At 47.2% G+C, this 26,310-nt stretch overlaps 1 protein-coding gene across 9 annotated transcripts; it reads right to left on the bottom strand.

The window, feature by feature from the left end:
• Window positions 1–24,839, bottom strand: AMMECR1L (AMMECR1 like). Of its 9 annotated transcripts, none has more exons than XM_021923448.2 (9): window positions 24,709–24,821; window positions 23,117–23,226; window positions 12,386–12,830; window positions 9,603–9,713; window positions 9,168–9,282; window positions 7,776–7,866; window positions 5,468–5,602; window positions 5,223–5,319; window positions 1–3,539 (listed from the first exon to the last, which is right to left on the bottom strand). In XM_021923448.2, exons 3-9 carry the CDS (start codon window positions 12,790–12,792, stop codon window positions 3,428–3,430), a joined length of 1,068 nt encoding a protein of 355 aa, XP_021779140.1. In that variant the 5' UTR covers window positions 12,793–12,830; window positions 23,117–23,226; window positions 24,709–24,821; the 3' UTR covers window positions 1–3,427. The 9 variants fall into 9 exon arrangements, with proteins under 9 accessions (XP_021779140.1, XP_021779141.1, XP_021779142.1 ...); XM_021923449.2 differs by lacking the exon at window positions 24,709–24,821 and adding an exon at window positions 23,631–24,270; XM_021923450.2 differs by lacking the exon at window positions 24,709–24,821 and adding an exon at window positions 23,724–24,270.
• Between the last annotated feature and the right edge of the window lie 1,471 nt (window positions 24,840–26,310).

Genomic DNA, 26,310 nt, shown 5'->3' with positions numbered 1-26,310 from the left:
TATCCATTATGATTTATTCTCTACAATACTTCGTTAAAGAGTTCAATGATTTGCACTCAGAAGTTAGATAGCCAAGAGGCAACCAAGTGTAATACAAAGAATTGGTCTGAAGTCTTTGCACTGAAGGCCATATAGTCTCTTGCTTCAGGGAAATAAGAACGAAATGAACAAAAAGAACACAGCTCCCTAGGCTCCAGAATCTCAACAGAAAAGAACATCAACAGTTAGTGAAATTGTAGATGTCAACACATCATGGAAAACAGATCTTGTGCAAAATATTAACACCCAGGACTTTTGTATAGATGATTTTTATTATAAACAATAAAATATGTCATGTCTCAACTACAAACCTTTCATGTTGAAAGGGTCTCTAACATGAGTTGTTTTATTATGAAGCGAAAAAGTTTTAAGAATCTCACAGTGGAAATAATCCAACACCGACCAACTCTAGTGATCAAAGACATTCTCTTTTAATGGAAAACAAGGACAATTCATAATTACAGAGAGAATGTCCTAGCTGTGGGTATTATGAGACAAGCCAACTTTCCAGACCAAAAGGCACTCACAGCTAGGGATGAAACGAACTCCGAACCAACCAGAGAAGTTGGGCTGGTCCTTGAAAACAGTGGTTACCTACTGTCCAGCTTGAGCAGCCCAAGGACAAAGGAAACAGCAGAATACATTCCCTTTTCTTTAAACCTACCATGCACACTGCAGGTACTGGCCACCCTCATCACTGCTTTGGTCAAGCATGCAGAAGGCAGTTCAGTTCCAGTTCGGAGCTGTCTTCTCCCTATGCAAAGCTGCCACATGGATGATCCAGACTTGGTATTTTTCCTGAGAGCCACCTGCTACACACTTTCATGAGGCGACCACAACCGTACACTTCTAGACCGCTTCCTGACTAGGCCCCGTTCAGGACGGATACTGACAGTGTCCATTCCTCACGGGGCCAAATGGTTTCCCTTGGTCGACTCCTGAGTCCCCTTGACAAAGCAAGAGGAACCCAAGCGTTTCCATTGCTGGACTTGTGTGGGAGCATGAGGGAATGTGCAGGGAGTAAGGCTTCTTCACTCCAAAACCACTGAGCCCACTTCAGTGTGGTGCTGGGCCTCACCAGCCCGATTCTTGTGCACTGATTTTTTTTTTCCCCATTTCTTGGGTTTTAAAATTTTCTATTCATTTTCTTAAATGGCAGGTTTCCTACCCCCCCTCAATAAAATAAAATAAAATAAAATAACATACATTGGAGAAGACAAATAGGGCAACATTTCTACAAGAAAAAAATCGGCTTGAGGAGCATGGCACTGTAAATGCTTGCATGACCAGTCTCACTGAGCGTGCTCAGGGGTGAAGGTTTAGCACCAATTTTTTTGCTTTTTTTAATCTTTAGAAATTAAACACAACTTTTAACATAGAACACTTGAACAGTAATGAGTGTAGCCCTATGTATCAATACTGTTGTACAAATTGGAGGTGGGTGGCTTAGTCCAGAGCTGACCACCCTGACATCAATCCATGGCACCTAAGAGTAACCGTTGCCACATGTTTTAACAAGACATTTATTCTCAGCAGCAGGAAATCATGAAATGACCCCTCCATCTTCATTTACATTGCCAAGGGAAACGTAGCAGGCTGCAGGAACCCAGCACAGCAGTGAAGGGCCGCGGCCTAGGCACCGTCACCCACGTTTCCCTCGCACATCCCAGGTCCTCCCGAGCAGCACAGGACGGTGTGGAGCACACCCACTCACCCTTGCCCATCCCTTCCCACAAACTTGCCAGCGATGCCTAGAACAGCACAGGTGTCCTTTCTCAGACTGTGCCCCCGCTCCCCTTCCCCATTCCTGGAAGAAGAAAATGCAAAAGATCTTTTGAATATTTGCCCATTTCGGAAAGCCACACCATCACCACATAAACTGCAAAAAATAAATTAAATAAAAACGTTATGTTCACTGGGTTGACACCCAATCCACTTCAAGAGTTCTCTAAGCATGTTGTTGAAAACCAGTGTCACATCCTTAGGATCCTTCTTCCAATTGGCCACTCTTCCTGTGAATCATTTTAGCAGTGCCTTTGTAACAATATTTTCAAAGCATCTTCCAAGTCCCCTAGTTCTATGAACTTTGCCACCAAATAAGTGAAGAATAGGCAAGGAGAGAGGAAAACATTGCTGACAGCGACTTGGAAATCAGCGACAATGGGAAAGGGAAATATGTCAGATGAAAGTTTGAAAGACCTAGAATAAAATGAGCTATTTGGAAATTTGCCCTGGTGGGGTGAAGATTCCCAGCATGTTAGGCAACATAAAGATCCACCTTGTGTAATTACACCACTGTTTTCTGAAGTCCTGGAAAGGACAGAAACATCAACAGTCTTCCCACTTCTACAGGCAAACTGGAAAAAGGAACTGCCCTGCTTACAGGCCCCTCGGATGTCTGCCTGAAAAGAAAACCAGCTTAGAGACCCTGGGTTCTCTCCTACGATGTGTCCTCCCCTCCTAAAGCCCAGCTCCATCGCTTGTTTGCACGTGTGTGCTTCTGAGAACCTAGGTCCAGCTCTAGGCACTGCTACCAGCAGAGGAGTGAGGTAGCCGGGCGGTGCAGAAGAGGTCTCTCCTTTCACACCTGCGCGCAGTGATGACGTCGGGACCTCCCGTGCACACCTCCATTCCGTTCCTCAGCAGGCTACACCGCGGAGCTCTGTTCAGTCATCAGGAGACTCGATGCAGGAAGAGTGCCAGAAAATCCAACTGAGAATGGGATGAGGATGAAAATCTTCACGGCCTACTGAGCAATGAGATCTGCAACGCCACCCAAAGGGCTTCCGATCTTGATGTGGGTCTCTGTCCAGGAGCCTCAAAGGACTCGTGGTGCCCACGGCCAACCCTCACGTGGCGTCCACTTATGAAGCATGGAGGTTGTAATCAACTCTTGGTACGCAATAAACTGGAAGTTTAAAAAAAGGAATTTAAAACAACCTAAAAATGTTTGTTGGTCTCCGTTGCCCAGACTGCCACGGGAATACACCTACTTCACCTGGGGAGGCTGCAGGGGTGTGTGTGGGCTCAACCTTCAGGGATCATCCATTTCAGCTTCCAGTGTGTGGCCAACACCCATGTGGCTAATACCAGACAAGGGTCTTCTGAACCCACACAGTAATTTCCACCAGTCATGGAGGAGCCCCAATCCAACAGAACCCCATATTGAGGAAAGGCTGAGATAAGGCTTGGGCCCCTCAAGTTCTGTTTCATTCAAGGTAACCCGACCCTCCCTCAGTCAGCGGGAGGCAGACTTGGCAACGGAAGCTAGCATCATAAAATGGTGCAGTAATAGAAGTAGCTGGACCAGGAAGAGGAGGCATCCGCTCCAATGATGTCATAGCCACTGGCGGCCACAGGGGGGTGGGGCTGGTCACGCAGCTGCGTGTCAGGAGTAATGATTGTAGAGGGGCGGGGCATGAAGAGTGCCGTTCTGGAAACAGTGCTGTCGGGAAGCAATATACTCTGCGTAACTGATTGTCACCTTCTCACTGCGGTACCTGTATGAGGAAATAGGAAAGGGTATTAGGAACCCCAAACGCTTCATTCTGTAAAGTCACTCAGCAGAGAAAAACCAAAAGCTTACTCCACATTTTGAAAGAATAAAATGGAAGACCAAGAGCAATCTTACTTACAGAAAATGAAAGACAGCACAAGAAAACAATGCTGTTATTACAAATGAACAAGATGAAAAAGCACGACCACAATTCCCCCTGAGACTGTGTTTCAGCACATCCCACCTGGAAACACTACACGTGCTTATCATCAGGCTGCTGGTAAGCAATCCGCTACTGGGGTCTGGATGAAGAATTTCAAGGTCAAATTACACGGGTGGCAGATTGGAAGATGGCTGCACCAAAACCCAGTGCAAATTGCGTATCTACTTTCAGAGTAAATGTGATACATTTGACAGAAATGCAACCTCAATTTGCATAAGAGCAACAAACAAGTTGTTATAACTAAAAGGGACACAGATACCTAATTCGGGGTCAGAGTCTGCCGAAGCAGGCTAAAGGATCCTCGGGGTTCTATAGGATAGGATAGGACTCACTCCCAAGATGAATATGCCATATCACAGGGTCGTCCGAACAGAATTCACAGCACTTTGGCTGTGCTCTGGAAAGAGCCATGAGTCAGGATGCGAAGCATGGGGTGTTACAAACCTATGGAGCCTACTACAGACCACAGGAGCTGGGTGTGACAATCCTTACCCAGAGCCATCTCTTTCCCACTGTAATCACTCCTCCACTGCAAGGTGATTATTCCTGAATTTTGACAGGGAAATGGCTGTTCAAATAAATTATAATAATAATAATAATGCTTCGTATTTGAAGAGTTTTTTGTTTCTTAAAAATTTTTGGAATCCAAAGCATGTAAAAAACACTGGGTCATCTTCCAAACAGACCTGTGATAGTATATGATTATTCAGCATTTTACAGATGAGGGGCCCAAAAGAGGCCCACAAAAGCCCATAGAAGCTAAACCTCTCAGTGTTTCTGATTTCAACAGGGATGAGAAGAGAACTAACATCTCCTGAACACCTACAATGTTGACTGGCCCCAGGCTAGAAATTTTCCATCCATTACCTTGGCACAGCCTCAAACAACTCTAAGGTATTATCATTCGCATCTTACAGACAGGGAACAGGCTCAGAGAGGTCAAGTAACTGGCTCAGGTCACACAGCTAGTAAATGTTGAGCTGGGATTCCAGCTCCAAGCCCATTTGCATTCTGCTACACTACGCAGCCTCCTCCTAGAAGTATCCCCCCAAATGACAGGCACTTCCTTTCAACTTTCTGTAAAAAGCATTTTCTGACTCTCCTGCATCTCCTGCCACCTGACTGCATGTGCGGTCAGAAAGCGGCACCTCAGCTGACTCTGGACTTCCAGAGAGAGCCCTGTCTCCTAACCTCAGTCTCCCCCTCAGCCTCCCAACCACGTGGGTCTGGCAAAGCCAACCACAGCCTGCTCCAACTGTGTCCCCAGCTCAGCTGTGGAGATGCACAGGATGCTGGGAGAGTCTCTGATTTTGCTGCCACTGCTTCCTCAAAACTTGAACTTCACCCACACTTCTTTGATTTAGGGACATTCACAGAGAAAACTTCTTCCCCATCCCATCAAAGTTATCCTCCATTCAACCCCAACTAAATAGAAATGATAAGGAAAACAAGACAATGGCTTACCTGGTGAGTTTGATCGTTTTTCTGAATTCACTGGTAATTGGAGCTTTAAAGCCACCTTTCCTGAGCAAGGAGTCTATTGTCTGGATCTGATCCCAGTCTGAGGAGGAGAGAGGCCACACTGAGGTCAATGCACATCTAAGAGTAAGGCATGCTCTTACGTGGCCCGTGCAAGAAGAGAAATGGGACTCAAGAAGCAGCCGAGTCTGCTAAGGCAGAGGAAGCCCTGGGCACTGACCCCCACGTACCTGACGCCCAGTCTGTCTGACAGTCCCGTGGAGACTCTGAGACATGAGATGATAGCCCGACACATGCCATAATGGCTGTCCCCAGGCTCCCTGCTCCTGCGTCCTTCCTGTCAGATGTTACCCCAGTATAATTATCTAGGAACAAACATGGTTCCAACTTAGACCAGCCTATTGGCCTAGTGCTGGTCCCCAAGGCTGCTCTGTGGGAAGAGAGGAATTTACAGTCTGCAACTTCTATTTCTTCGTGTGATCTTCCTTCAATGTGATGATTTTTAGGAGTCCTGTTTTGTATGGTAAAAAATTGACAGCGAGAAAGAAGCTAGCTGGGTGTGGTGGCTCACACCTGTAATCCCAGCACTTTGGGAGACTGAGGCAGGAGGATCACTTGAGCCCAGGAGTTCGAGGCCAGCCTAGGCAATATGGTTAAACATCATCCCTACTAAGAATGCAAAAATTAAGTGAGCGTGTAGGATGCGCCTGTAGTCCCAGCTACTCAGGAGGCTGAGGTGGGAGAATCATCTGAGCCCAGGAGGTCAAGACTGCAGTGAGCCAGGATCATACCACGGCACTCCAGCCTGGGTGATAGATAGGAGCAGACCCTGTCTTAAGGAAGAAATAAAAAGAGAAAGACAGGAAGAGGGCGAGGAAGGAAGGAAGGAAAGAGCTGTTCCCTCAGGAAGGGCAGAAAAGTTGCTCATGCATATACTATTGTGTTATTCTCGCACATTCTTTTCTTTTGAGACGGGGTCTCACTCTTGTCACCCAGGCTGAAGTGCAGTGGCGCGACATTGGCTCACTGCAACCTCCATCTCCCAGGCTCACGTGATCCTCCCACCTCAGCCACCCAAGTGGCTCGGACTGTCAGGTGTGTGCCACCACACCCGGCTGAATTTGTATTTTTTGTAGAGACGAGGTTTCACCACGGTGCCCAGACTAGTCTTGAACTCCTGGGCTCTAGCAATCCACCTACCTTAGCCTCCCAAAGTGCTGGGATCATAGATGTGAGCAACTGTGCCCAGCCTCTTTCTTAACAGATAAAACCAACTTCATCAAATAGAAAAACCAAAGAAAATCCCCTAAATTACTATGCTACGTGCTCCAAAGTTTTTATTTTTCCAACCAACTTTCAAATGGCAAAAGTAATTTGATTATTTACCTATTATTTACACCTCCTCATTACAAAACATGGTATGCCTCCTTGTACAGAGTGTTAGGTTTATGACCTAAAAGAGGTGGCTAAAAGGTTTGCTTTTATGTCACATATACACTGCTTTTGAAAACGTTAAGCACAAGCGAAAAAAAACCAACCAGGCAATTGCTTTCCATGTTTGCTCATGATATATACTTCATTGGATATTTTTTCTCTATTCTAGGTTCATACCCAACAAATACTGTGCTTCACATATTATTTTCAAAAACAGACTAATTCCAAGAAAGAAAGAAAACTGCACTACGTATCAGAGAACGCACACACAACATGTAAAGGTACCCTTCTAGATAGTCTTTTAAAGAGAAAATCTGCTCGATCCATCCTACCTTTAACGTCCCCATCAGAAGAACTTAAAGGTTACTGAGTTTTTTCTTTTTTTTTTTTTTTGGAGACGGAATCTCGCTCTGTCACCAGGCTGGAGTGTAGTGGCGCAATCTCGGCTCACTGCAACCTCTGCCTCCTGGGTTCAAGCGATCCTCCTGCCTCAGCCTCCTGAGTAGCTGGGTCTACAGGCATGCACCACCATGCCCAGCTAATTTTTGTATTTTTAGTAGAGACGGGGTTTCACCATGTTGGCCAGAATGGTCTCAATCTCTTGACCTCGTGATCCACCCACCTTGGCCTCCTAAAATGCTGGGATTATAGGAGTAACCCACCACGCCTGGCTGACTACTGAGTTCTTTAAAAAACAGTAGGGACTATGTTTACACCCTTTGCCATGTATAACATTGTTTAATGATTTGTCATCCCAAGTTCGATACCTACTGAATTCTACAATATGGTCAGGTTGATTCATAGTATTTTGCTACAATTGCCACTGTAGTTCAAGGGGCCAAGAAATAAAACTATTTATTGAAAATAAGTGTTTGAAATAGCAGGCGAGTAAGTGACTTATTTACCCTTTTTCTTTTCCCAGCTCCTAGACCTTTTTGGAAATTTACCCTTGGTTCTACAGGAATTTGACAGGTATTAAGAGGCAGAAAGGCCCTCATTCTTAGTTGCAGTTGGGCTGAAAGATGACACACTTCACTTTCTTGCCCTTTAATTGGCACCACCGTGAATGATACTTGTCATTAAAATCCCATTCATCCAACTCACCTTGTTCCTTAGCAACCTCAGGTAAATATGTGGCTGTACGTTTGACGCCTTTTTCATTAATGAATTCAATTCGAATCCCATGGACCCCTACCTATAGAAAAAAGTACAACCAAGTAAATGGCATTTACTTACTCTAACGGAACTTCAGTCCCCACATATAAATCCACATTATTTCCTGACCAGCTTAACACAGGCCTAGAAAAGGGAGAGTTTCTTGCATTGCGTGACTAATTCTATCTCAGGAGGCGCAGAGGCCAAACAAAGTTCTGCTTTTAGGGAAGGGTCGAGAGTATGTGCAGCCACCTCTGAGAATATGAAGGTAGGAGAAAGGAATTCTTTAAGTAACTCATCCAGGAATTGTGAATATGTTACCTTGACCCTATCCCGTTACATAAGCATGCCACTAGGTTTTTATCTGGGGTCATGATCCTTCACATCTGATTCCTAATAGAAACTTCTACTCAGCCAGGCGCAGTGGCTCACGCCTGTAATCCCAACAATTTGGGAGGCCAAGACCGGTGGATTACCAGAGGTCAGGAGTTTGAGACCAGCCTGGCCAACATTGTGAAACTCCGTCTCTAGTAAAAAAACACAAACGGCTGGGCACGGTGGCTCATGCCTGTAATCCCATCACTTTGGGAGGCCAAGGCAGGTGGATCACGAGGTCAAGAGATTGAGACCATCCTGGCTAACACGGTGAAACCCTGTCTCTACTAAAACTACAAAAATTAGCTGGGTGTGGTGGCGCACGCCTGTAATCCCAGCTACTCAGGAGGTTGAGGGAGGAGAATCGCTTGAACCCAAGAGAGGGAGGTTGCAGTGAGCCGAGATTGCGCCACTGCACTCCAGCCTGGCGACAGAGTGAGACTCTGTCTCAAAAAAAAAAAAAAAAAGAAAAATTAGCTGGGCATGGTGGTGGGCACCTGTAATCCCAGCTACTTGGGAGGCTGAGGCAGGAGAATCCCTTGAACTCAGGAGGCAGAGGTTGCAGTGAGCCGAGATCACGCCACTATACTCCAGCCTGGGCAACAAGAATGAAACTCCATCTCAAAAAAAAAAAAAAAAACAAGCAAACAAAAACTTTTACTCCAAGGCTTGCCAAGAGGGATCTGGAATATTTTCTTTTACTCCATTATTTCTTATTAGACATGGAGAAAGATGTAAACCAAGCAGACTAGGGAGAATCAGGAGAAGCAAGCCTTTACACTGACATTTCTGCCTACTCTTGGTACAGGAGCACCTCTTCTGTCACCTATGTTGCCCACAATTGGTTCCAAACTGAGCCTTCACATTCTTATGCCCTCTCTCTCAATGAAGGAGATACATTGCCATGTACTAACCCGAACCCAAATGCAACGAGAGATGCAGAGTTCCAAATGCGGCTGTTCTCACCTCCCAGTCCAGGTAATCACTGGCATCCTCAAAGTTAGTAAGGAGGGAGACAGAGCAGAAAAGTTTAGGCAGCTCCTCTCGGGTCAGGGGGGGAAATCGGCTGTCCTTAAGTGCACTGGAGGGGGACAGAAAACACAGGTAAGGCTGCTCTGGAGTCAGGAGCCAACATCAGGTGCCACAGAGCCCCCATATTTATGAATCTTGAGCTATTCAGAGAGTATCTATTGTTCATCAACACTAACACGTTAAAAACAGCTCGATGCTATTAACTGTCTGTACTTGAACTGATAAGTGACTCACCAGATTAAGCCCCTTACATGTCCTGATTACCAAAAAGAGAAAACTCAACATACATCACTTAGAAGAAATAAAGTCAGGCAGCTATTTCTGATTCTAGCCAAGTTATCTACAGTTCTTAACGTCTGGTGTCATTACCTGGTTAACGTGTATTCCCTGAGTCCTGAATGAAGATTCATGGCTGAGAAGGTCCCAATGCAGCCACGAAGCCGCTTGTCCCGCCCTGTCTTCCACGTCACAAAGAGCGGACTAAAAAAAGCAAAACACAAAACATTCTCCAGCCCCAAATTAATCATGGATAAGAACAAAACCTTTTGGCTTTGTCCCTATTCATTTCTGTTAGTGCCAAGAATCCCTCTTTTCGGACTCGCCAGCTACCCAAAGGACTCTCTGCCTTTCTGAAAACGGCACAGCCCCTGGCAGGAAACAGGACACCTACGAGGCAGCATGAGGAGAGGCTCCGCGTAGCGGTTTCCGTGTTCCCTGCTGACAACTTTAACTCACTCTGCTGTCAAACGGACATGCTCCTTTCCTCTTTCTCTACCCAACACTCCACGTTTTCTTCCAGTTCTCCAGTTTCCTCTTCCCTAAGTCTGTGTATGCAGGTAGCCACGCTCCCCAGCTCTGTCTTTCATGATGACACACCTCACCTGCACAGCCCCCTGCTCATCTGTAATCCCATGTTGTTGTTCCATAATCATGTTTCATGATCGTGTCCGCCCCTGACAACTACGAATATCTCCGAAACTACAAATATCTCTGAAAATAAATTTTCAGAAAAAAAAAAAAGTTCCCTCAAAAAACCTTTTTTAATTTTTAAAAAAAGATTTTAAAAGGCCGGGTGCAGTGGCTCACGCCTGTAATCCCAGCACTTTGGGAGGCCGAGGTGGGCGGATCACTTGAGGTCAGGAGTTCTAGACCAGCCTGGTCAACATGGTAAAACCCTGCCTCTACTGAAAATATAAAAATTGGCCGGGCGTGGTGGCAGGCGCCTGTAATCTCAGCTACTTAGGAGGCTGAGGTGGGAGAATCGCTTGATTCTGAAAGGCAGAGGTTGCAGTGAGCCAAGATTATGCCACTGCACTCCAGCCTCGACAAGAGTGAGACTCTGTCTCAAAAAGGAAAAAAAAAATAGATTAAAAAAAAATAGAGATGGGGGGGGGGTCTCACTATGTTGCTCATGCTAAGCTTGAACTCCTGGCTCAAACGATCCTCCCACCTCAGCCTCCCGAAGTGCTGAGATTACAGATTACAGGCATGAGCCACCGTGCCTAGCCAAGACACCTTTTTATTAGCAGTTGCCATTTTCTGTTTCTAGGCCAAAGTCACACTTCATTAGGCTATATCAGATTGATAGTGACAGATTTTTTAGCCAGAGGTTTCAAGGCCTGTTCCCTCTTCCTGAAATCTCTCCACACTAATGCCCTTACCTCTTAGATTCTTGAGTTAATAATTTCTAGAGGCAACTTAAGTTTTCAAAGTTATCTGCTTTGATCACTGTCACAAAGGGCCCCACAGCAGCTCTCCCGTCTAGCCATCTCTTCCTTCCAATAAAGCACCTGCACAGCACCAGCCAATGCTGCAGCCCCAAAGCCTACTGAAAAATCCTTCAAGACAAGGCCTCCATTGCCTGCAGGACGGAAATGCAAAGCCCTGAATACGACAGCCTAAACCTTCCCTAAACACCCACATCACCACCTGTTCTTCCAAACTGTGTCTCTCTCTTACATGGGGCACCCTGGATCTCACTCAGGCTTGGGATCTCCACCTGCTCAGTCAGGTGTTTTCCAACCACGTTACCCCAGGGTGACAGTTCCCAAAAAACCGAGCACACCTCCCTCCACATTTCCTCTCCTCTGACGCACTCACAGAGAACAACTTCCCCTTAGCTCTGTGCGTGTGTGATCTGCCGACCTGACAGGTCTCAGAGAACAACTCCCCTTAGCTCTGTGCGTGTGTGATCTCAGCTCTGTGCGTGTGTGATCTCAGCTCTGTGCGTGTGTGATCTCAGCTCTGTGCGTGTGTGATCTCAGCTCTGTGCGTGTGTGATCTCAGCTCTGTGCGTGTGCGATCTTAGCTCTGTGCGTGTGCGATCTTAGCTCTGTGCGTGTGACCTTAGCTCTGTGCGTGTGTGATCTTAGCTCTGTGCGTGTGTGATCTGCCAACCTGACAGGTCTCCCAAGGGAAGAGGCTCCTTTTCTTCACACCCTCTCCATGCCCCAGCCAAGGTTTTGCAGTCTCTGTATGCAACCAACAATTGTGGAACGAATAGTCTCATATCAACGAATACTCCAAAAGCATGCCCCCAAAACAAAAATAAAAAAACAGCAATGCTCTTCAAAGCCAGCTCAGAGTGGCTTCCAATTCTGAGGAAGAAGAATATGCTAGCATGGAGTTTTTCAGTTTACTTTATACATATTGCTTATTTAAGTCACTGAGACCAGCAGAGGTCTTGGGACATCTCTTGATGGGATGTCAGTGGCCCTACAGCTTTACCAAGGGATTGCTCATGAACAAAGTGAGGGGCCCCTGTCAACCAACTCACAGATCCAATGAATGAGAGCTCCTGGACTCCAGCCTGGCCTCAGACTTCCAACTCACCCGGACTTCAACACTACGGGGTCCCCAGTGGTATGGCGTGACTTCCCCACTTGCGAGGTTAAATGACCTACCCACTGCCATGTGAACTAACAGAAGAGCCAAGAATGAACTCACTTGATTTCCAGAACATTAACAAGCCTACAGCCTCCTCCAAATGTGAACTGTATTTAAAACTGTCTGGACGTTTCTTATCATTCTCTTCCCATTACCCTTTCCTCAAATGATAATAAAGATTTCCAAGCAGCAGATCTCTTGAGAGAATCACCCCAGAAAGATGTCGCCATGCCTTCCTCAGTGGCCCCAGCACCTGAGTTACTCACTAGGGGTCATTGGTGAATCTAGGAAGTCGTGGCTGTGGGAAGCCATAGAGGTGACAGTAGAGTACGTCGAAGCAGTAGCAGCACATCTCCGCGGTCACCACCAGATTCTTAGTGGTGTTGGCAGTTCCGTTAGGCCGGGGAAGAGGGCTCAGCGCTCCCGATGCGGGATTCATTCGTGTGATGGGAGAGTTTCCAGGTCCCAGAGTTAAGTCTGACACATTCTCCCGTCCACTGCTGCTGTCCACATGCTGGTGGTTTTGAAGAGGTCCTGAACTAGAGCCGGGGACAGTTGTGGACTGATTCCCGTGACTGTGCGTTCCACTTCCAGATAATTTGGGCTTCTTGACCCCACAACAGCCTGCTGCCAACTTGGGCTCGAGTGGGGGAACACAACGTCTTTTTCCCATCCTGATTCAGTGCTCGAGGTCTGGAATGCTGCAGAACGCTAACCAAAATGAGGAAGTTAAGCATTAATTGGAATGGTTAGTTAAAAGGAGAGAAAAAACATCAAGGAGAGAGAGTCTGCATGGACCAGCTAAGAGCTGTCAAATTCCTTCTCCCACTGCAACCTCCAGGTCATGTGATCAAAAAGGGTCACAGACCAGGAGAAGAAACCCCTAACCTTTTCCTAAAAGAGAACTAATTTTTATTTTCCACAAAATTTCCATATGACTACCGTGGCTGGAGGCAGGCACCAAGCAGCTCCCTGTTCCCCAAGAGTCCCCAGGGCAGAAGACAGGGTGGGGCAGCAGCCAGCGTGAAGCTGGCCGAGGACATTTCCAGACCGCCTGGAGGACTGCGCACGACCTGTCAGACTCATCATCATGATGTCTCTACCTTTTTTAGAGACTCCAAATTGAACCATCCTATTTTTAAATAACTCCAGAGGAACTTCCATGATTTTCCTTGTTAACCACATCCTTGTGCATTTTCCTCATCACTAACTACAATCTATCTTCATACTTTCAGCCCCAAACCACAGCGAGGATGAAAAGCAGTTGGCTGTCACTCTGAAGAGGGCACATCTTCTAACACAAGGCTCCCACCTTTCTGTCTTTGCAGCTCTCCTCCTCCAGCCCCCTCATTCTCTCTGGTTCCCCTCTGAACTGACTCCAGTTTCTATACATCTCCCTATCCTTTCAAGACCCCATTCAAAAAACCTGCAACCTAGCAGAAACCTTTATCCACACCAATGACCCGAGCTTCACAGACCTTTTGTGAGGTGGCAGTTTCTGCCCTGTCATAGCCAGGCAGACAAAGCCACCCAGCTTAACAAAATGTGGTGTCACATGGGCTGGGGAGCCACAGCCTCCTCCTAGCTGATGATGCGAACGGGAAGAAGGGATTTTTTTTTTAATTGTTTTTTTTTTTCTTTAAAAGCCCGCGGTAAAAATGTATAGCCATAACACGACTAAGGTCCTCTCTGTTGTCCGAAAAGTGTCACTCCTCAACAGAATTAGGAAAATAGCGCCTAGTTATTTCAATGTTGACAACAGTGAAGTTTCTAACTACAGAAAACTAAGCTTTCTCTCAAGTCATCGTATGTTACTGTTTTGGCCAGAAAGAGAGAGAAAGAAGGGGAAGTGGGGGTAGGGAGAGAGAGAGAGAAGAGAGATTTGCATTGTCCTACCTAAATTTTCCCCTGTGATTTGGACATGTAGTGTATAATTATCTTTTTAGGCGTTGATCTACAAATAGTATTTCAGTTGTAAACTCTTTAACCTTTTAAATTTCAAATCAAATATTTACACACCATTTGCAATGCCATTATTTCCAAACAACTTGTCACTTTACGTTGAATGATATAAACATTTTCTAAGGATCATTTATGTTCTTCATATTTGCTGATTCATAACCAAATACACATCTAGGGCATTTCTGATTGCGATGAAAGCCCTCTGTGGCTCAAGAAGAACAGCTTGTACACTTAAATGTCTTGCTCGAAACAGGGGCTTTCTCTCTCTCTCTCTCTCTTTCTTTCGAGAGACAGGCCTCACTCTGTCACTCAGGCTGGAGTGCAGTCGCACAATCATAGCTCACTGCAGCCTCCAACTCCTGGACTCAAGTGATCCTCCCGCCACAGCCTCCCAAAGTGCTGGGACTGCAGGTACGTACCACTATGCCCAGCTATTTTTTTTTTTTTTTTTTGAGATATGGGGGGCCCCCCTACTTTGCCCCGGTTGGTCTCTATCTTCCCTCCAGCCTGGGCAACAGAGCAAAGCCCTGTCTCAAAAAAAAAAAAAAAAAAAAAAAAAATTGGGTTGGTAGGGGCGGTGCAGTGTGCGGTGGGGATCCTCTCACTGCAGCCTCCCCAGGAGCTGTCATGTGTGAGCACCTGGCTTCTTTTTGAGAAAGTCTTATTTACTTGATATAATAAAACCTCCAATGACTACACTGTTTCTGAGCATGGATGTCACTGTCTTATTTGAACTGTTGAGAGAGGAAGCAGAGTGTCTTGGTTTTTTAAAATGCTGCCTCCAAAGCCAGGTGGCCTGGGCTCAAATCCTGGTTTCTCCACGATTAACCTCTTTCTGCCTCAGTTTCCTCAAAACAGGAATAATAATAGTATTTGCTTCCTAGGGTTGTTAGGTGAATTAAATAAGTTTAATATATGTAAAGAGGCTCACGCCTATAATCCCAGTACTTTGGGAGGCCGAGGTGGGCAGATTACTTGAGGTCGGGAGCTCGAGACCAGCCTGACCAACATGGAGAAACCTCATCTGCACTAAAAACACAGAATTAGCTGGGCATGGTGGTGCATGCCTATAATCCCAGCTACTCGGGAGGCTGAGGCAGGAGAATCACTTGAACTCTGGAGGCAGAGGTGGCAGTGAGCCGAGATCGTGCCATTGCACTCCAGCCTGGGCAATAAGAGCGAAACTCTGTCTCAAAAAACAAACAAACAAAATATATATATATATGTATCAATGTATATATATGTAAAGGGCGTAAACCAGTGACGGGCATGTGGTAAGCATCCATACTTCCAGCTGCTCTTATCATCTGGGTTCTCGGTCCACTGTTCTCTAGGAGGGCAACTCCTGGGGCACCAGTACGTGGCTGCGCACTCTGGGCTTACAGCAGAACTTGCAGGGAGCACACACTCTTCAAACAGTGTTCCACTGAATCCTCTAAAGCACTCCACAAGGCAGATGATGCTACCACCATTTTACGTTCTACATCGTCCACACGGCCACTAAGTGGCGCGCTAGATTTTTTGTTTTGTTTTGTTTTGAGACGAAGTCTCACTCTGGCCCCCAGGCTGGGGTGCAGTGGCGCAGTCTTGGCTCACTGCAACCTCCGCCTCCCACGTTCAAACAATTCTCCTTACTTGGCCTCCCGAGTGGCTGGGACTACCGGCATGTGCCATCACATCTGACTAATTTTTGTATTTTTAGTAGAGACGGGGTTTCACCATGTTGGCCAGGCTGGTCTTGAACTCCTGAATTCAGGTGATCTGCCCACCTCAGCCTCCCAAAACATTGAGATTACAGGCGTGAGCCACCGCACCTGGGCCAGAGCTAGGATTTAGATCGCAATCTATGTATCAGGCTCTATGGCCTGGAACTACAAGAAAGAATGAGTCTTGCCAATAATATCCACTGGATTCAGTCTCTTTCTTTAGGGCAGGATTAAAAAAAAAAAAAAAAATTAAATTCTGGACTGGCCGTGGGGGCTCACACCTATAATCTCAACACTTTGGGAGGTCGATCGAGGTGGGAGGATGACTTGAGCCCAGGGGTTGGAGACCAGCCTGGGCAACAAAGTGAGACATCTGTCTCTACATAAAACAAATTAGCTGGGCATGGTGGCACGCACCTATGGTCCCAGCTACACAGGAGGCTGAGGCAAAAGGATCACTTGAGCCCAGGAGACCCTGTCTCAAAATAAATAAATAAAAATTTAAATTCTAGGGTATGTTAAGAACTAATCTAACAGCTTATAGAATCTTGCCAACAAAAATGGAGCTGGGAAAAAACCATGAAAAACCAAGCCCAAAGTCAACACCTCAGCCATCACCTGGAAAATTATCCCCTCATCCCAGGGTCATTTGAATCCACGATGGGTGTCACTGGCCTGAGTTCTCACTTGACTCTACTTCGTGTGCAACTGTGGAGAGCAAGGTAGAGATACAGGTTGGATGAAGCAGCAGGACCGTATTCCCGGAGAGCTGGTGTTTTAACAGGGCCCTGAGGCTCTGCACCTCTAGAGCCTCAGAATTCAAAAAATCAAAGGGAAAGGATAAAATGCAAAAGCTAAAAAAACCTTTCATCATTCTCATTACACCAAACCACACCGGAAGGAAAAGCTACATGTCGTGAGATGGAGGCAACAACTCAGACATTCTCTTCCAGGTGGTATCAGCCACCTGACTGGTGAAACATCCTAAAACAGAGCAACAGAAGGGATTTTCAAACCACACCAATGCAGATGAACTCAAGTCTAGAAGAGTCTGCCTGCACACCACATACAATCACTGACCGCAGTGGCAGCTGCTGTCTACTGTTTACAGTTCCCCCACATCTTCCAGCTGTGACTTGCAACGAACAGAACCAACCACCATCTTTGGTCCTTTAGACCCAGGCATTTCTGTGGAGGCCACTAAGTAACCAATTCAACTGACAGTCTCAGTTGAGTCTTAGTGACCAAGAGCAGAGTTAGATATTTTCTACATCAAAAATATATTAGAAGGCATTTCTTATAAAGCTTATTCCATAAATTCAAATCTATGGGAAATTTCAAACATGAACAAAGTGGAGAAAACAGTATACTCCACAAATAGTATAATGAGCCCAACATTTAAAAATGGCCAACCTATGGCCAACCTTACTTCATCTATACCTCTGTGCATCACCTACTCTCTCCACCTCCCATCCTTCTACACAACTATTTAAGGCGGGTTTTTGAGGGGGCCAATCTTCTACTCATCTGCCAACAAAAAGCAAATATTAACTTGATATAGTTTGCGTATTTGTCGCCGCCCAAGTCTCATGCTGAATTGTAATCGCCAATGTCAGCTGTGGGGCCTGGTGGGAGCTGACTGGATCATGGGTGGATTTCCACGAACGGTTTAGGACCAACCTTTGGTGCTGTACTCCTGAGAGTGATGACAGCGAGTGCCTTCTCTCAAGACCTGGTCATTTAAAAGTGTGTGGCACCTCCCCGCAACTCTCTCTTGCTCCTGCATTTGTTATTTACGTGCCCGCTCCCGCTTTGCCTTCCGCCATGAGTAAAAGCTCCAAGGCCTCCCCAGAAGCAGATGCTGCCACGCTGTCTGTACAGCCTGCAGAACCCTGAGCCAATTAAACCTCTTTTCAAAAATAAGTTACCAGTCTCAGGTAGTTATAGCAATGCAAAAATGGCCTAATATATAACAACTATAGGCAAAGAATGTAAAGTAAACCAAGCTGCTGGTAATAAACAAAGGCTTCTTAAACATCAACCACTATCAATGAATTTCATCAAAATGTTCTCTTTAGGTTTGAGATTCTCTAGTCCTATTCTAACAATGTAGGTATCTCATCACAACTAAGTAGTTCCCGACTTGGCTCTCAGCACTGCCCTGCAATGATCAAGAGACACCTGGTCCTCCAGCAGCCTGGCTTTCTGAGTACAGGGTAAGGTACTTCAAACTAATAGCGTTCTAATAGATCAGACTGTCTGGTCAGCTAAAAACAAAGCTCCACTGAATGCCATGCTCTACCTCTTCTAAATCTATGCCCGCCAAACTTCCCTGCCAAACTTTATGAAAACTACCAAGGACGGTACTGTGAGCATAGTACAAATTACCGTGAAACTGGTTCATCTGAAATAAGAGAAGTCAGGCGTAGGAGCTCACGCCTGTAATCCCTACACTTAGGGAGGCAGAGACGGGTGGACAGCTTGAGCCCCGGAGTTTGAGACCTGCCTGGGCAACATAATAAGACCTCATTCTCCACAAAAACGGAAGGAAAAAGACAAAAAAAGTTTGAAATCAGGTGTAAAAACCCTTGCTTTATAAAAGAATATATATCCAAGACCCTTTCAGGACTTCAGCTGGTTACCCGTACAAAGCTCAGCTCAAGGGCCATGATGAGAGTCCACAGTAGTGATCCCCTTTTCTTCCTGTTCATCCATTAGGACCACCAACAAGAATAAGTTCGTTAAAACTAGGTTTCCACTAGATGGAAACAATACTCATGCTTCAACAAAAAGCTGGCAGAAATCACAGGAACCACTGTTTTACCACCTCTTAAGACCTAACCTTGCAGGTGTCAAATAAAGTGTGTCCTCAGTGCTTAAAGTCACCAGCCTTTCTCAGTTATGCTGCGGTGTCCTCATCTGACCTGTGCTTGCAGGACGTTCTGTCCTCTCCACCTGATGTACACACTCAAGGGGGCCCTGAACTTCATTAGGGCCCGCAATGAGGGCCACTCAGTGACTCTTCCTCCCCCTCTGTGGGGACCCTGAGCACTGCGCTGCTATTTGGAGCAGCTTACAACTGAAAACCCAGCACTGAACTCAGCATCACCCTGAGCCTGAGAGGCTGCGGGGCATCTGTTTCATCTTTCACGGCACCTAACATGGTGCCCTACATACAGTACACACACACATACACACACACACACACACTGCTGATCGTCACCAACAATCTTATCTACACATCCAGTAATTTAAGTTTGCCTGCTGACAGTGGAGTATCGCAGAACCTGCGGATGATTGAATTATAAGGGCCTATTCTTATCAACAATCTCCATTCTATTCAGCCTAAACCAAGGGATAGTTTAATAATTATCCATAGCAAAATGGATAGCCACTGTGGATAATTCATTTTAAAAATTAGGTCAACTATCACCTAAATTCACTTCTTGGTCCAATGTATGCTGGCAGCTGTCGTCCTTAACAGTAGCTGTCAGTTCTGGAACTGGTTTTGGGTGCCACTTCTAGGTGGTTCAAGGCTTTCTTTTGATAGATCAGACGATCTAAACTGTGGTTGGGAAGAATTATTTGTTCCTTTTTGAATGACGGAGCACTTTCAGAACTACCCACTGGAGAGTTTATTTGCCTGGGTGGCCATTTGTGGTTTCAGGGATTAATACAAACTATTTCTCATACACTGCTAGTATTTACAAACCAGGTATTGAGACTGCTATTGACATGAAGATGTGATGATGCCCTCACTCACGTGTCTGGCTGGGCAAAAGGACCTTCCTCTCTCACTGCAGGTCCCTTCCAAGGCTACTAAGTCCACTGAAAACAATAATTCACATTTTCCAGAGCAGCTCCCCTCTTCAGGGGACAGAGCCTACGTTCTGAGGTTACAATCTCAGCTCAGATCCCAAGTCTGACTTGCCACGTACCAGCTACACAACTCGGGCAAGTTTTCACATCTCTGTGGACTTGGGCTCCCGCTACCACAGAGGTTTATTTGTGAGCTGTGAAAGACACAAAAACCACCTGGCAGTTCTGTGGCACATAACTACTATCTATTAGGTGTCTGCTGTTACCAATACTACCCTACCCCCCGGATAAAAGTAGCGTCCACCTGGCAGTTCTGTGGCACATAACTACTATCTATTAGGTGTCTGCTGTTACCAATACTACCCTACCCCCCGGATAAAAGTAGCGTCCACCTGGCAGTTCTGTGGCACATAGCTACTATCTATTAGGTGTCTGCTGTTGCGGGCCACTACCCTACCCCGGATAAAAGTAGATCCACCTGGCGGTTCTGTGGCGCATGGCTACTATTTGTTAGGTCTGCTGTTACCAATGCTATCTACCCCTGGATAAAGTAAGCGTCCGCCTGGCAGTTCTTGTAACATGGCTACTGTTGTGGGTGTCTGCTGTTACCAATGCTACCCTACCCCCTGGATAAAAGTGGCGTCCACCTGGCAGTTCTGTGTACGCCAACTACTATTTATTAGGTGTCTGCTGTTACCAATACTACCCTACCCCACGGATAAAAGTAGTGTCGGTTATAAAAAGAACACAGCTCTGAGTGCTTACAATTTCTAGAGAAATAACACCCTCATAATACAATTCCATTAAGAATGACCTTGTAATCTAAAAGATCGTATTATTAACGTGGGATTATGACTCTCAAGACCTTGATAGTTTCCTTCTTTGGAGAGCAACGGCTTCTAATGAATCATCCACTGCTTCTTTTCATTCTGAGACGCCAGAAAACACAGAGGAAAATACTTTGCTGCCTTGAGAGTTGTACAGTTTTATTCCACTACAGTCCTCATTTAAGCTTACAGATATACACTAAAAAAGAGACTAAATTTGCTAAATATGCTATTATTGTAGACATCTTGATAGATATTGAATACCAATTTAAAAAACTGTTGTCAAAGTAGTTAGGTTTACACAACCATCAGATTAAAGTATCTAGAAAAGCCTAAAGGTGGGGGGAAAAAATCTAGATTCACCTTCTGAAGACATGCCTCAAAACAGCTTATTTGAGGGCATGACCTCATGAAGATTTGAGAGGTGGGAAAAAGGCCAAGAAAAAGGGGGTCTCTGCATTTTGTTCTGTTATCATTTAGCATTCAGATGTTTGCTCAAATCAAGCTTTCCACAGAAGGGAACAAGCTGTTGTTTCCTGTGTGACACAGAGTTGAGTTGAAATTCAATTTAATAATTATATTATGGGTACTGAAATGGCACCTGAGCTATAATTCTGTCCTACTTATGGAACTATTCCAGGAAACAGTCAGAAAAACCCACATACATTCTGGTAACCACACCAAATAATCATTTATTTTTGAAACCCCCAGCATACACACACCCAAAACATTTGGTGTGTATTTTCCCCCACCAATGACAGACCTACCTATATAATTGTTCCTTTTTGTTCTGGAGACAGGGTCTCCCTCTGTGGTCCAGGCTGGAGTGCAGTGGTGCAGTCACGGCTCACTGTAGCCTTGAACTTCTGTGCTCTAGAGATCCTCCTGCCTCAGCCTCCCAAATAGCTGGGACCACTGCCATGCACCACCACACTCGGCTAATTTTTAAAAATTTTTCCTTTTGTGGAGACGGGGTCTCGTTATGTGGACCAAGCTGGTTTTGAACTTCTGGCTTCAAGCAATCTTCCTGCGTTGGCGTCCCAGTTTTGGGATTTACAGGCATGAGCGACTGTGCCCAGGACTCTTTTTTTTTTTTTTTTTTTTTTTTGAGACAGAGTCTGCGGCTCTGGCGCTTAGGCTGGAGATGCGGTGGCCGGATCTCAGCTCACTGCAAGCTCAGCCTCCCGGGTTCCGCCATTCTCCTGCCCCTCCCAGCCTCCCGAGTAGCTGGGACTACAGAGGCATCCCGCCACCTCGCCCGGCTAGTTTTGTATTTTTTGGTAGAGCCCGGGGTTTCACGTGTGTTAGCCAGGATGGTCTCGATCTCTGACCTGCGTGATCCGCCCGTCTTTCGGCCTCCCAAAGTGCTGGGATTACGGGCTTGAGCCGCAGCGCCCGGCCTCTTTTTTTTTTTTTTTTTAAAAGTCTTTGCTATGTTGCTTGGGCTGAGTGGCTATTTGCAGGGCTCCGGCGTGCATCCTGCTTTCGGCTTCTCTCAAGTTGCTGGGGCTCCAGATGTATGCCACCATGCCTGGAAACAATTGTTTTTAAGCTTTATAGATTTTTTAAAACATAAAGAACTTTTTTTTTTTTTTTTTAAAGACGAAGTCTCGCTCTGTCGCCAGGCTGGAGTACAGTGGCATGACCTCGGCTCACTGCAACTTCCACCTCCCAGGTTCAAGTGATTCTCCTGCCTCAGCCTCCCGAGTAGCTGGGACTACAGGCACGTGCCACCATGCCCAGCTAATTTTTGTATTTTCAGTAGAGACGGGGTTTCACCATGTTGGCCAGGATGGTCTTGATCTCTTGACCTCGTGATCCACCCAACTCGGCTTCCCAAAGTGCTGGGATTACAGGCGTGAGCCACTGCGCCTGGCCAGAACTATACATTTTCATTTCAACTTAGCTTAAAGAAAAACATGTATCTAGGAGTCAAAACTTTTTTCACCTCCCCTCTGTTTTCTATGTGACCTGTAGCAACGTGCCAGATTTTTCTGGGCCTCAGTTCTTTCATTTGTAAAATAAAAACATTTGTTCCCTACATCGCTCAGAGGGGCTGGGGGGCTTCACCGGGAAGTGAAGCACTCTGCAAACTCTCTCCTAAGTGTTAGCATACTATCATGAATCAACTTAAGAGGACACAGCCGTCATAATTTTTCCCCAGAACTTTGTTTCAAGTTTACAGTGAAAAATTTTAATTATTTTCAAATCTGTGATGGGATTTTCAGGAAAATATCATCACTATTGCGAATTTAGGACAAAATGTTCCAAAAGTCTTTGAGGACTGAAACTATAGAAAAGAGAACCAATAACTGACTTTGATCAGGAACTGCATTAACCTCTGAGTTAATTACCCTAAAAGTTAAGACAACCTTTTTGGTCGTACTGAGAAACGAATTTGCGAAGGGTGGGGAGCCAGACCTTACACACTAGAAATATGAAGGAAAGATCATGCCACGCCACCACCTAGCTCACTCTAATGGGGGTACGGAAAACAAACTTGCATATTTAAACTATTTTAAAAGGGAGTAAGTGGAAAAACTTCATCAACATTAGGATCCCCTCACGGAAGTAGAAAAATACGAATGAACAAAATACACCTACATCCCAAAATCCTAGCACATGCCTAAAACCAAAAACTACAATGACGCTCTATTCTAAATATGTCCAAGATAATACTCACTGAAAGCAGAAAGTTTGTATTGCCAGAGGAACAGCTACAACAGAGGAGGGGAGCTATTTTGTCTCTGGAATGAATTTTCTTCCTTCGGATTCCATTCCTTCTTCCTGTACCTAAGACGGAAATGGCAGGTGCAGTGAACAAACACCCAGGTAGGGCAGAGGTAAGATACATACGGTTTCTGAAAAACCACAACTCCACAGAGCAATTTCGGGGCCGGCACAGCAAATAGCTAAAGAACAGGCTCTCCTTATTTCAAAACCTTTCAAACTCTAAATCTGAGGCAGCAGTGCAGTCCCATGCCCTGAATCATCTCATCCTTAGCGTCATCAGCAAGAGGGGAGGATGGTGAGGATCAAAGGTTTGATTTATTGAACTCGAGCATTAAAACTTCCCCACCACCGATGCAGAGCAAAAGTTGCTCTCAAGCCAGGAGAGACCATTTAAAGGCTCGCCGCCGGTTTCAGAACACAGATAAATTTCCCAATCCTCTGCAAAGACAGCACTGAAGAATTACTGGACAGCACGCCGGAGGCAGGGACCTGAGGGCAGGCCATCTTGCTATGCCGGGAGGAGAGGGTCACTGTTGCTTGGAGTCATTCATCCTTACTGTCAGTCTCGAAGAAATCTCTTCCTGATCTCTTCACCAACTCTCCCCACTAGTAGAGAATGGAGCTACTCCCAAAGATGTAAGTAAACAGGAGACTGTTTACATCTCCTGTGGGTGGGAGAGGCCCCACCCACTCTATCCTAGGAGAGGGCAGTGAAAGAGGATAAGGCCCAGAGGGATAAGGGTGAGGGACCGTGGCAAGGAGAGGAGTTCAGATCAGGACAGGGAATGGAGGAGGGCAAGGAGTGAAGGGCACAACCCACAGCCTGGGAAAGAGAGAGTCATGAAACCCAGCGTGTCAGGTGGACGGATCACGGAACAGGGGTCCAGCGCAGGTTAAGGAAGGAGGGCCCAAGGGTAGGGGTGGGAAAAAGAGAAGAGGAGGAGGAGGAAGCGCGCGTGTTTAGAGTGTTAAGAAAACGACAGGCCAGAGCAGGGAGGGGAAAAGCAGGCCGAGGGAGAGGGTGAAAGGTGAAAAACGAGGGTATGAGGAAAGAGGGTCCGGGGCGCTGGGGAGTTGGGGAGACGATGGAGCGACGGGTAGAGCAGCTTGGGCCGAGCCGCGGGGGTGGAATCCAGACGCCGGGCGGGGGAGGGGGCGGCGGGACGGTGGGTGGGGGCCACCAGGCGGCGCCGGAGACCACCAAACTTTACAACGAGCGAGCCTGCTTCCTGGAGGGAGTGCAGACAAGGACCAGGAGCGGGAGCCGAGCCTCGCGGCCCGGGGCACGGCGCCGCCCGCCCCTCCCCGGCAGTGCCTCCCGACCCCCTGCCCTCCGCTGGGACAGAGCCTGAGGCCCCCCCGCCGCCCGGGACCCCTCCCCCACGCTGCCCCGGGACCCTCGCCCCAGGACCGCGGGGTCTCCTCCGGCCCCGCCGCCCGACCCGGCGAGAACAGGCCCGGCGGGCAAGGCGGCGGCGGCCCGAGGGAGGCCGGGCCCGGCAGCGGGGAGGAGGAGGGCGCGGCGCAGCCTGAGTTTCCCACCTTTTCTCCTGGCCCAGACGCGGCTGGGGCGGACGGGACCTCTCGTGCTCTGCCTCCTCCTCCTGCTTCATGGAGCCATGCGCCTGGGTGGGGGCTCCCGAGAGAAGCTGGCCCGCGGGCGGGCCGGACGCGCGGCGCGGACGGGGCGGGGCGAAAGAGGCCGGCTGGCGGAGGAGGAAGCGGCGGGGCGGCGGCGGCGGCCGGGAAGAACTAGAGGTATTCCCCGGGCGGCTGGAGGACTGAGTCGAGCCGGGACCCGAGTCCTCCGGTATCCCAGCAGCCACCGGAGGCAGTGAGGTAATGGAGGAAGAATGTAGGGAGTCCTCCAGTGGACCACACTCCCTCTAGCGAGCCGCGGAAACCATAGAGATCTGGGCTCAGCCGGAGGGCCGGCCCACTGCTGTCACGTGGCCTCCATCCGTGCGCTTTATTGGCTAGTGCTGGCTCTACGGGGTTGAATTTTGGACGCTGCCTGCCATTCGTGGAGCCGAGTTTCAGGCAGTTGGAGTAAAGAGAGACATCGGGGGAAAACCGCGAGAAGGCCAGCGTCCCTGGCCGGGCCCAGAGCTAGCCGACTAGGGCAACCGGCTGTCAAGCTGGCCGGCGCAGTGCACGCTGGGCCGCCCCGGAGCGGTCGCAGAGCCCGCCGGGAGTCGTAGTCCGGGACGGGCGCGCAGCATTGTCCGCTACGCAGCTCGGGATCCGGGTCGGGTTGTCGGCTGGGTTGCTGCCGGGCGCCGTAGCGCGTTGGCCACCCAGCATGGAGCTGCCCGCGGCTGTTCTCCCTAAGCACCCTCGCTCACGTTGCCTCGCCTCGCCTCGCCTGACCGGCCGCAACCTTCGAGACCAGCTTTAAATCGAGCCGACGACTGCCCGGCCGCTCTCCTCTGGCCGGGCCAGCCTCTTGATGCACCGGGAACGGGCGCGCCCACCCGATTCGAGGGGCGGCCGGGCCCCATCTGTGTCTTTCGCTCCCGAGCCCCCAGCTAGAGTTGGCTTCAGCGGAATGCCTACTGTGCAGGATTATTCAACAAGCCGATTGATCACATTCTTCAGCTCTAGCAGGGCAAAAGCGTCACTCAAAAAGAACATTACAAATTTTTTTTGAAAGAAACTTCGGGGTAAATTTAATTTAAAATACTGATTTTTGATAACATTTGATCTTATGACAGCATTTATTTTTAATTACAGATAGGGTTACACTAAAAGTCATTTCTGACCTGCTTCCTTACCCTTATGGCTCCAAAATAAACTGTTAGGCCCTGAAGCAAAGGCGAACCCTGTTCTAGAGCAATGTCTTTCTTGTATTAAAAAACGGCCTCATGCTCACATATGGGCTGTTTTGTGTTTTGCTTTTGTGTTGTTGCACAAAGGAATCCTTAATATGTCTGTCCTCAAAGACCAAAGACAAGTATCTAGTAAAAAATGCAAATCATATCTAACAGTGAAGCTTTCCAGCAAAAACCTTCTGCTCTTGAATGCATAATTATGCCAGCATAAGATCTACTACGGCAGACTTTTAGCATAATTACCTATAGGCAGCAAAACCCTAGTCGATTGAGTGTCTGGTGCCTCTCAGACCTGGACTTCTCAAAGAGAATG

The sequence above is a fragment of the Papio anubis genome, chromosome 10 (assembly GCF_008728515.1).
Source record: "Papio anubis isolate 15944 chromosome 10, Panubis1.0, whole genome shotgun sequence".
NCBI classification, from domain to species: Eukaryota; Metazoa; Chordata; class Mammalia; order Primates; family Cercopithecidae; genus Papio; species Papio anubis.
The sequence above is the reverse complement of the archived record's forward strand: the minus strand, read 5'-3'. Positions and strand labels throughout refer to the sequence as shown.

Bases quoted from the DNA above. Each gene is read 5' to 3' on its own strand.
- AMMECR1L (XM_021923448.2), bottom strand. From the start codon at position 12,792: ATGGGAAAAAGACGTTGTGTTCCCCCACTCGAGCCCAAGTTGGCAGCA. The intron at 5,320-5,467 runs GTACGTGGGGGT...TCTCCTCCTCAG, and splicing joins TCAGACAGACTGGGCGTCAG to ACTGGGATCAGATCCAGACA. The intron at 3,540-5,222 runs GTAAGCCATTGT...TTCCTCATACAG, and splicing joins AAAACGATCAAACTCACCAG to GTACCGCAGTGAGAAGGTGA.